Genomic DNA, 10,885 nt, shown 5'->3' with positions numbered 1-10,885 from the left:
AGTCGTAAATTTACATTTTTTTCTTGTAAATGTCCTACATTTAATCTCATATATTTACATTTATACGTTTTTCTCGTAAAATTATGACTTTAATCTTATACATTTTAGTTTTATTCTCACAAATTTAGGACATTAAAAGTCATACATTTATGACTTAATCTCGTAAACTTAAAACTTTTAAATATAAAACTTTTCATCTCGTAAATTTACAAATTTTTTTCTCGTAAATTCACAAATTTTTTTCTAAAAAGATAAAAGTTGTAAATTCGAGAGAAAGTAAAGTCATAAATTTAGCCTGTGACTTTTAAGCCTCGTGTGCAACTTAATGCTCGTAAATATTCAAGATTTAAAGTTGTAATTTATTTATTTGTAAACTGGCCCTAATACCTAGTAATGTAAAAAAAAAAAAACGAGAACAAAAATCCCTAAAAGGAGATTAATTACTTGGCACTTAGATGTTTTTTTCTTTTAAAAATGTCATGTATTATTAAGACAAAAAAAGTTTGTTTTTTTTTTTCTGTCAATTTTCGGTTTAAAAATTTCAGTAAAGAACGTTTCCCTTTTGTGAAGCGGCGTCCTCTGAGTAACCTGGTCATCAAAATACTTATTTATGTGACAATCTATTTATCTACAAGCTTGTTTGGTTCTTTACTTGTTTTTCTCTGAAGCTGCAGTGACGAGTGAATTTACTCTGAAATGAATAAACTTCAATTCACAAATTAATTTTTGTTTTTTCGATTTATGAATCAGCATTTTGCCTTGAATACTCAGCTCAATAACCTGCAAATGAGATTTTTTACTTTAGTAAAGAACGAATATAAACACATTTTGTCTAAAATCTACTAAAGATGTTTTCTCTCATAAACAGCAGCTAATCTTAAATGTCCCAAAACAACAACAGATAAAAGTTTAGGTTAAAGAAACAGGGTAAAAAAATAAATCCTGAATCAAATCATTTCCTAAAAAAACCTGTATTTTATATTCCAGTAGATTTAGCACAAACATGAAACTTTCCACCTTTGATTGATAAACAAGCAAAAGAGGAAACATCCTTTTCAAACGAGTTTTTTTCTTTTCCGCTGAAAAAAATAAAGTTTGACTTTTAAAAATCAAAGAATTCTGTATTTTTCCCCCACAGTTCCAGAATAAATCTTCAACAAAACTCTTCATGAGACGCTGAAGACGAGGACGGCGGTAGTGGCGGCGGCGGCGGCGTTTGAGCTTTCTGCCGACCGAGCAAAACCTGCAGAGACTTCGTCTGCTGCGAGTCTTCTTAGCGCCGTCTTCGCCAAACTCCCTTCACAACCAAATTATTTAGCTGTGTTTATTTCCCAGAGCCTGCTGGCGCCAGGCACCAATACTCCCCAAAGCGCAGCAGCTTCTCCGTTCATCTCCTTCACTCGAGGTGTTTCAAACTCAACCGCCGCCTCACGTTTCTGCTCCTCTGCTGTTTATTTGCTGTTTTTGTTTCTCTCTGGTTTCATTTTTCTTCCAGGAACTGAAGCAGCAGAAAACAAACTTTCTGAGGGGAAAAGAGCCACACAGGCGGATTGTCTTCGAGAAGAGTCAGAGGAGGACGTCTGCAGAGAACCCCCCAAATTCTTCAATGGGTTTCAGCTGTCCCGTAATCGACGCTTCGCTCACGAGCCGTTAAAACAGCTGAGATGTTTGACGCGGGGAACTCCGAGAGGAGCAGACGTTTGTCTCCAGGATTCCAGCCACAAAACCAGAAGATGATGGAGGAGCTTCATCACAGGAAACGCCGCTGAAACCTTTCAGCACGCCGTTCAGTCGCAGTCCGCACCTATTGTGCCGTAGAAAAAACAAAACCGGGCTTTAAGGAAGATGTTTATGCAGGAGATGACAGCTCACAGCATCTCAGAGGATATGATCCGGTTCTGCACAGAACTTTAAAAACGTTCAGGTCTGGCAAGAAAAAAAGATGGAGATTTCTCCTCAAGTCCAAGTGTGTCTGATGATCGTCTGGAGGTGAAGTCACAGCCTGGAGGAACTGAGGAGCTTTGGTGGGTTACCAGATCATCAAACCCAAAGACAGAAGAAAAGGATCTGATCTGATCCTCTGGGATCAATGGAGAAGCTGCAGGGATTGGATCCAGAAGCAGAAGTTTCTTCAGGACTGCGACTCGTGGAGGGAAAGTCTACGACGCTTTTTCTTCACTGGTTTACACGAGTCACAGGACTCGCTTCAGAGTTTAGAAAAATGGGACTAATTTTCTTTCAAAATAGTCTGTAAGCCTGTCTAACTGATTTTTTTATATTGTAATTAAAATAAAATAAAAATAAAAAACACAGATCGTCTGACTTCCTGGGTTTGGTGGGCGGGGCTGAAGACCGAACAATCTGACCTCCAAAGACACCAAAGAGAAGTCATGTTGGCTCAAACCAAATCCTCAGTGAGCAGAAAGAGGAAAAAGTTTCTTAGAAACCTGAGAAGATACGAGTTTTTAACAAGTTAGATCTGAGATATCAGATTGTTACACATTGGACAGTGTTAGTCTTAGTCTCGTGCACCTGTACAGGTGTTACTGCTGGGTGATATGAAAAAATGTTGGATCACGATGTCAATCATTTTATGTCACCAAAAACGATATATGTACAACATTAAAGCTTATTTTCAGTTATTCTCTAAAAAAATATCAGCTTAATGTTCTGACTATTTTAAGTTACAGATACATAGTCACAAGCATTTTTTTAAATAATGTTTTTTAAAGTGCACAACACTTTCAAGATTGAGAATAAAAAAAACACATTTTTGCACAAAATTCTGCATCAAGTGTGAAAAGTTACCAAAACCATGAAGACACTGGAGCTTAAGCTCCGATCTTAAAACTGATTTTTCTTTTTTTATCAGAAGTTACGTCAGTAAGCAGAACTTTAGTCTCGTTTTTTAAAAGGAAAAACCCCAAAAAACAGGAAGCTGACACTTTATTTTGAAAATGTGTTTACTTCCGGCGACAGTAGCCACTCATTCGGCTTCGTTTTAGCTCATAGATGAAAATCCAACATTATTCTGTATTTCAGATCAGTATTTTACTACATGATCATTTACTACACTTTACTGTATTTATAAAGATCGTCAATCAGCGATTTGGACGTCACAAAGTTCGTACTCGACTCTTCAGGAGAACATCGTGAGAATCCGAGCTACTGTGGAGATGAATCGGTTGTTACGGACACACAACTTCAGTTTCACACGAACGTGAGACGTGATTCGTCCCTAAGCGATGCGTTTAAATGCTAATAGAACGCTCGGTCATCAGAGTTTTCTTATCAGTGTCATCATTTTGCTGCTTAAAAAGCAAATTCGTGAGTTTGTTTTTTTTAAATCCAGGGCACTAGATCGTCCTGCACTGTATAGGTATTAGTTTTATAACCAAATCCTGACATCTTTGATGTACTTCACAAATACATCAGTACTTCCTCCGCCCGGCGGTCGGCTGGAGACGGCGGCGGTGAGGGTTACCTTGCTTCCTGGAGGTGGAGTTGTTCTGCCGCTGTTCCTTCTTCGTGAAATGCTTCTCCCACAGCGTTGGAGGCGTGATCTCTGCACCAAGAGGAGGACAGGAGGGTCAGTCACGTCTGGGTTTCTGCACATTCAGAATGTTATACTGCTGCTAATCAGCAGAACTCAAAACTATTTTAGATGAAATGTCTGCAAAACTTTGTACAAATGAAAGTTTGCTCCTGATTCATCTCTGAAGGAACTGGATCAGGAGCTGAAGAAAAGCCTCAGCACGAGATGGACGGTGAACCCAAAGATTCATGATGGTTCTGTTGGGTTTACTGATGTGGAGGAACGCCTCCCTGAATCCTAAAGGTGGACGGAGACGATTCCTGGAGATCGGTTGATCCAGGGACGATAGACCCTGATGGGGACTTCCAAGACCAACTGGTCCGAAGAGAGCAGGACCAGGTCAATTACCCAGAACCATGACTGGATCGTCCTTCATGGAGTCCAAAAGGCTCAGATCAAAAGAGCTGTTTGGAGTTTGTGTAAATGGTTCAAGACTTTCAGTAGTTCAAAGAGCGTGGGTTATCTGGTGCTGAAGGGCTAACGCCGAGTCTGAAATCCTTCCTTAATCTAAAACTACTAAAACTCTGTCCAGAGCAGGAGTACACGGGTCTCTGGGATTAAAACCAATTTGGACACCATGCTCACTCTCTTTTGTTCTACACACACCGGATATGACATCAACAATTTCACAAAGTAAAAATCTAATCAACACGAACATTTTATGTCTGTTTAAGACTGATAATAAAATGTGGATGTTTATTTAAACATTTCCTTATAAACACTTTTTTAGGCAAAAATTGTGAAAAGGCAATGCATTGTGGTCTATATTCACTAATCTAGTGAGCATCGATGCACACTGGTTATTCGCAAAGACTTCTGGGAAGTTTCTAGTTCACTTGATTCTGGAATGGTAGATTTGGAAAGTTTAGAAAATGGAGAATGTTCTATAAAGTGACTAGTAAATATGTAATTGGTAAAAAAATAAATAAACTATTCAAACTCGTCAACATGTTCACTGCTGCAGAAAGTTTTAAAAAATCAGTTTGTCACGGCCTGTGCATAAATTTAGAAAACTGCAGAGCAGATGACATTTCATCATGCAGGTCTGTGTGGGGTCAAATCAGGGTCAGCTTAAAGTGAACGAAAAAACAGAAAAACTTGAAAAATAGATAACTGAAAAAAGAAGTGAAAATTTAAAACCTAAAAAAAATGTGAAAACTTGAAAAAAAAAAAAAAAAAATATTGGAAAAAAAAAACAAAACTGAAGATTTGAAAAGTAAAAGAGTGAAAACTTGAAAAAAAAACTAAATTAAAATTACTAATTAAAAACAAATTATTCTTTAGTAACAGCTGCTGTTTTGAATTTTCAACTTTTTTTTTTTTGAATCTTTACTTCCAGTCCTCAGTTTTCAGTTTCAATTTCTTTTTTTCGAGTTTTCACTGCTGAGCTGAGCCTAATTTTCAATTTTTTTTCAGGTTTCAAATTTTCACTTCTTTTTTTTCAGTTACAACATCTATCTTTCAAGTTTTCAATCTGTTTTTTCGTTCACTTTAAGCTGATCCTGATTTGATCCCATACGCCTGTGTGTGAAGGAATTCAGTTCGTTATTCTGCATCTCGTGCAGAAACATTGTCTAACAACATGTCTGTTTAGACTCCGATTTTACTCCATCTGAAGTTATAAAGTGTTTTCTCTAACCTGCTATTTTAATTATTCTTGTACAGTTGCTAAAACATGATCCAGAATCAAACTATTTCTGTCCTTCTGCCCCAAACAGGTAAACTCTCTCTCTGGTTCTGGTTCTTTAGTCCTGTTAGCAGGCGGTTGTTCCGTTCCACTGCTGCCTCATGCATTCTCCATGTTTTCCATGATAACCCCCTAAACCTCCTGATTGAGCTCATCATGGAGCTCTGCAGGATTCTGGGTAATGACAGTCATTAGGCAGGTGTGTTTAAGGCGGGGGGGGGTCCATGCGATCATTCGCCTCTTTACTACTATTCCTACACGCCGTAGTCATAAACCGATCTGAACTGGATCGGCCGCAGACCTCAGGTGTTCAGCTTAAATCTGAAACAGCTTCAGTCGTAGTGAAAGATCAGGTTGTGTTTTCTGACATCCACACTTTTCTGTTCCGATTGTGTTTTTTGGAAACACACAGAACCGCTCAGACATGGTTTGTCCATTAGAGCTCTAAGTTACAAACTCAACACGGCGCCGGCTCGGCCCGTTAGCGGAGGCTTACCGTCGCCCTCGGGGGGGGTGTGGGTCTCCATGGTGGGGGTGGGCTTGGAGCCATCGTCTGGGTTCAGAGTGAGAAAGAAACGGAAAGAGACTGCCATTATTGAGGTTAATACGATCTACTCTCCAGAACTGTTGAATGGTTGGGATTTGCACATGGCCCGGCCAAGAAAGACAGACGGAACCACACAGGAAGGGCGCCCACGGGCGACCACGCACTCGCCCACAGTCAGCAGACAAACACACATGCAGCATCACTCAGGAGGGCTCCATCATTCAGCTCTTCTCTGATCGCAGACACATTTCCCTGAAGCTTTCTGAGTTTGTTGTGACTTTAAACAAAGTAAAACTGAAAATAAACAGACCCTGTCCCTTCAGAAGCAAATATTCAGTCCAAACTGTGATGAAGATTACTCACCCGGGTCGGCTTTAGCATCTTCTGGAACTTTCCTTTGGAAATAATTAGATTAAAAGCAAAAAAAAAAAGAGGAGAACTTTGGAGGTGAAATTACAGCCCAACAGAGAACCGGCGGGTCACGGTGACCCGATCAGCTGTCAATAAAAACAGCCAAAGGCTGGAGGACGAGGTGATGAAGAAAACACAGAAACTAATAAAACTCCTTCTGAGTGTTTTTGTTAGACATTTACAACCACTTCAGACCGACCGTCTCTTCTCTGCTGAGAGAAAGGATGAAAAACTGAAGAAGAAAAAGTCGCGGCTGAAGGAACGTCGAGTTAATCGGTTTGTCTGGAGGCTCAGCTGAACTTCATTAATAAAGTCTGAAAAATAAAAAGTCAGAAATGAAGAGAATTTGACAAGAGATTAAAAGGAGAAACTTCTACCCTAAATGAGAACATTTGAAATAATTATTTAAAAAATGTCATTAATTATTTACATTTTAAATTAAACACAAGCTGTTTAAGTTTTTAAAATATAAGATGGAATAACAACAACTACTACTATTTTTTGTGGACAATAATTTATTTGATGAAAACTGAAAGTTACTGGAATATTGTTTTGTTTAGATTTATATATAAAAAACACAAAGCGACAGGCTTAAATAAGCATTTGCTTCTGTCTGTCTCCTTTTCAAAGATGTATTTATTAAATTTGGTTTGGGATTTTTCTTTTATAAAAAGTGTTTTTTTTTTTTTATTAAAATCTGATATTAATAAATACAATTTTGAATATATATGGCAAATGTATATTTTAACGTTTTAACTTGCTAGGCATCATGTGACTTTTATCTGTGGACAGTTCTGTAGAAATAAAACTCACTTATTAAAATAGCATTTAAAAAGCACATTTAAATATTTCATTATTTCATGGGCTGGAAGAAACACATTAAAATAGATATTTAATGTGAAATCATGAAATGAACGTGTCATTCATTATTTAAAATTGTCATTCAATAAATAAAAGTGTCATCAAATGTGTCAATATTTAGTTAAAATTACATTTTCAATCATTTAAGAAACATTTATTTATTAATGTAAGATTTCGTGGTCCAGGCACTTCATTGCATTACTTCTTTTTTTATTATTTATTGATTTCCACTTTTATTCATTTAATGCCAACTTTAAATAATTAAAAAAAATCAAATTATCAACAATTTTGGAATAAAAAATAAAAAAAAACAAATGAAAGATGAACAGAAGTTCTTTTTTTCCCTTATTTTTGCGTATATTATTAAATAGATGTTTGTTTTTTATGGGATGCTGAAACACATTTTTGCTTGTTCGTTGGTTTTTGTTTCAGATTCCTTGTTTTGTTTGTATCGACCAACTTAAAAAGTTTTGCTTCTGTGGCAAATTTTGCTATAATTTTTTAACATCTTTTATACACATCCTCCCGTCTGTTGGAACTAAATGATTTATAACTCCTGTCCTTGAAATATCATTCATAATCTGGATTCCCAAAGTTTGACATTAAACTGCTGTGAAATAAAACGTCTCTATTTGCAGATTTGGTTCTTTTACATTAAAATGATCTGATTTAAACCCTGACGGCTCATTGTCCTGATCAGGTTCTGGTTCCTTCAAATGTTTGGTCACGGTGGAGGTACCGCTCTGATTTAACATGAAATAAAATCTGTTTTGACCTGGACGCCACGTCAAGGACAACAAGACGGTCTAAAAACCGTCACCTCTTCTCTGAATATCTGAGTATTTTGTCGCCTCTCTGAAGGTCAAACAGCTCAGAAGTTTGAATCCTGCAGGTCAAAGTTTAAAAACCGAATCAGTTAAGTTTGGATTTTCTGAAGCTCAGAGTAACGGTTCTCCTGCACAGCCGTGGACTTTGGAAACCTGTCGCTCTCTCACGCAAACAGACGCACACAGACAGCAGAGCTCAGCTCACCTTTTCGACCGGAGTTTGGCGGCCCCGCTGGTTTATCGGTTACTGACCCTACGAGAGAAAAGCACACGCAGGATCAGCAGGAATCTGCAGCAGCGACCGACGTTCATCCTCTCTTGAACCGTTCGTCAGCCTCCACGTCAACAAACCTGAAGGATGCCCCCATCACCCAAAAACATCCTTTCCTTGGTGCATGCAAGAACCATCATGCATGTGTGTGAAACAGAAGCTAATCAGCTGGTGCAACCAGTGAAGAACAATGGAGGTGGAAACGTTTGAAGGGAACTGGAAGGAAGTTTACTACCTGACAGTCCACTCGTCCCCGCATGAGTTCCCATATTTTCACGGGTGTTTCCTGCAAACGTATGCAAGACGATTGATTGGGTCAACAGGAGCGTCCGGTGTATCAGCAGCCATTATTTATGCGGTACGGAGGGCGGTTTGAGTGCAGCAGCAGCTGGACCGCGAGGAGACGGCTTCTGGGTCCACACTCAGACATTTGCAAGAAACGATGAAGATATCGGATCTTATGCAGGATTAGAGGAAGGTGGTGGAGATTAGAAAGATCTGTGGATATTTCTGAAGGACCAGATTGTTTCCACAATTCTTGATATTTGGGAAAAGGTCACCCCCACCACAAACTCAAAACTCACCAAAATCTGTACGCACCAAGTACCTGGGAACATGAATTTTACATAATAGTGAACAACCCCCCACCAAAAAAATGATGACATCACAGGCAGAAGAAACCATAAAAAATATTTTAAACTCCACCAACAAAATCAAAACCGATGCAAAGTTTTATTGACCTTTGGGAAGAGGCTGCCATCTTCAATTCTAAAAAAAAAAAAATGCCTTCTAGTACCAGCTACAAGTTAAAACTCATCCTAGGGATTTTGATCTATCCTCCTAACTCCTCAAGCATTGTTCAGAAAAAATATATGAAATGAAATTATAAGTTGTAGATTTCGAACGACATTAGCGTGACGAGAAAATTGTGAAAATGATATACACGAATTCTTGGTTCAAGTTGAGAAAAGTTATATAACATACAATATGAACATATTAGGAATGTGGGCGTGGTTAACAAAAAAAAAACCTTGGTTGCTAGGAAAATTTTTAAAATTACTTTAGTCAATTCTTCTAAAAATTACATAGAACTGTTCGTCACCTTCAGGCGACCAAAAATAAAATAGTTGCTATGGGGATAAAACCAGCAGAAAAGCCATCAATTTGAAAAAAACTTTTTTAATTTGTCGCGTGCAGCTCTGACCGGGGGGGAGGGGCACATGTGCAGAGGGGGAGGGGCGTGTAGCAGCTGTTCAGCAGCGAGAGCAGTGGCAGGGAGCACCTCTGGGACTACGACTCCATTTGCAGCTTCAATTCCACCGTAGCTTTGGTTAGAAAGAGCAACAGCCAGTCTCAGGCATCGACAAAAACTGCTGATGAACTGAATCCGGTGTGGGTCCTTAATGCTGCATTCACACCAGACGCAGCAAAAACCGCATCTACCGCCAAAGTTGTTCTGGCATTCATTTGCTGCTACATCATGGAAAACATGGACGATGTTGAGCGAGTCGCTTGGGTTAGGACAGCTCTACAGAGGCACCGGCAAACATCACCGTGTTTGTTTACACCAGATCTTTTAAGTCTCGTTTCCACTGAGCGGTTTGTTTTCATGGCGCACGCGTGGTGTAGACCGCTAGCGGGTCATTTCATCATTGTAATAAAGCAACAACAATGGAGGTCATCCAACAGATCGTCTTTTTCTTGCTTTACTTTTTGTACATCGTGTAGAACAGGAGTTTGATGTCGTTTAAAAGAAGACTGCGGGCGGCTGAGAAGAATACCGCCGTGAAGAGGAAAACGGAAACACTAGCTTAGCGCTATATTGGCACTTTCTTATGTTGTCATCACTTTCTGCCAATCAACAGGTGGCTACAGCTGTAGCAACAGTCCCGTTCTATTTTTCAATGGATCTACAGCCGATGGAGGCCCTCAACAGGGATGGGTTTAGAACTGTTTAATGGATCCCTTTTACGATGGAAACGCTCAAAATAGCAGACCGGACGGTACCGCACCGTACCGGACTGCTCAGAGGAAACAAGGCTTTAGAGTCTCTCGAGGTTCTGTGTGTTTCACTGTTTTAAACATTACGTTCGTATGTCTGTGACACAGTGTGAGCATTAACCCGACGAACAAGCCCATGAGGCTAGAGCAATCCTGGGCGCTACAACGGAACTCGCGGCGGCTCTCCGGACTGCCGGGTAGCCAACTGCCCAGGGATCTGCGGCCTGGACAGTAGACCTCACTAGATCTGCCAGGCGTCTGGACAACAGCGATCGCTATCAACTCTGCTGGAGCCTGGGGAGCGGAGCTCGGTAAGCTATCCACCAGGCGGCTGGCTAGCGAAGCTGTCGATCCAGTTCAATGAGCTTCGTGAAAGGATGGAGATCTATCAAGGGTGTATTCCACCTTCGCCCAACAGTAATTGCGACAGTCTCTGGTAAACCTGCGGGTTAAGAAAATGGATGGAAGTTCAGGACAAAATCGCCTTTTTCTAGTCACTGAAAACGTCACATGCCCCAAGCCGAGTCCCTGATTGGTTGACCTGCCACGTCAACCTCGCTGCGCTCGATCTTGACATTAACTTAACATTGAACCTGCACCGCGCCTGCTGCGTCTGGAGTGGTTCACTATAAGAAAGACCCTCACGCTGCTCCCTAAACTATGTAGCTACAAGACGGCCCAAGTC

The 10,885-nt window shown here is 39.8% G+C and overlaps 1 protein-coding gene and 1 long non-coding RNA gene across 6 annotated transcripts in view; one reads left to right on the top strand and one right to left on the bottom strand.

Moving 5' to 3' along the window:
- LOC112152380 overlaps positions 1 to 2,284 on the top strand; it is a 7,678-nt gene extending 5,394 nt beyond the window's left edge. The window contains exon 3 of the long non-coding RNA XR_002920292.2: positions 1,139 to 2,284. This is a non-coding gene — a long non-coding RNA (uncharacterized LOC112152380). The remainder of the gene's footprint in view (positions 1 to 1,138) is intronic.
- smoc1 (SPARC related modular calcium binding 1) overlaps positions 1 to 10,885 on the bottom strand; it is a 56,074-nt gene that overhangs the window by 17,938 nt on the left and 27,251 nt on the right. For 2 of the 5 annotated variants that reach the window (XM_036209836.1, XM_024281601.2), the window contains exons 6-9: positions 8,435 to 8,485; positions 8,134 to 8,181; positions 5,779 to 5,868; positions 3,485 to 3,565 (exon numbers count right to left, since the gene is read on the bottom strand). In XM_036209836.1, the coding sequence (XP_036065729.1) occupies positions 3,485 to 3,565; positions 5,779 to 5,868; positions 8,134 to 8,181; positions 8,435 to 8,485 (270 nt within the window). The remainder of the gene's footprint in view (positions 1 to 3,484; positions 3,566 to 5,778; positions 5,869 to 8,133; positions 8,182 to 8,434; positions 8,486 to 10,885) is intronic. The other 3 variants (XM_036209837.1, XM_036209838.1, XM_036209839.1) reach the window with 3 other exon arrangements.

Source organism: Oryzias melastigma, linkage group LG22 (assembly GCF_002922805.2).
Source record: "Oryzias melastigma strain HK-1 linkage group LG22, ASM292280v2, whole genome shotgun sequence".
In the NCBI taxonomy this organism is placed as follows: Eukaryota; Metazoa; Chordata; class Actinopteri; order Beloniformes; family Adrianichthyidae; genus Oryzias; species Oryzias melastigma.
This window is presented reverse-complemented; position numbering and strand designations above follow the sequence as displayed.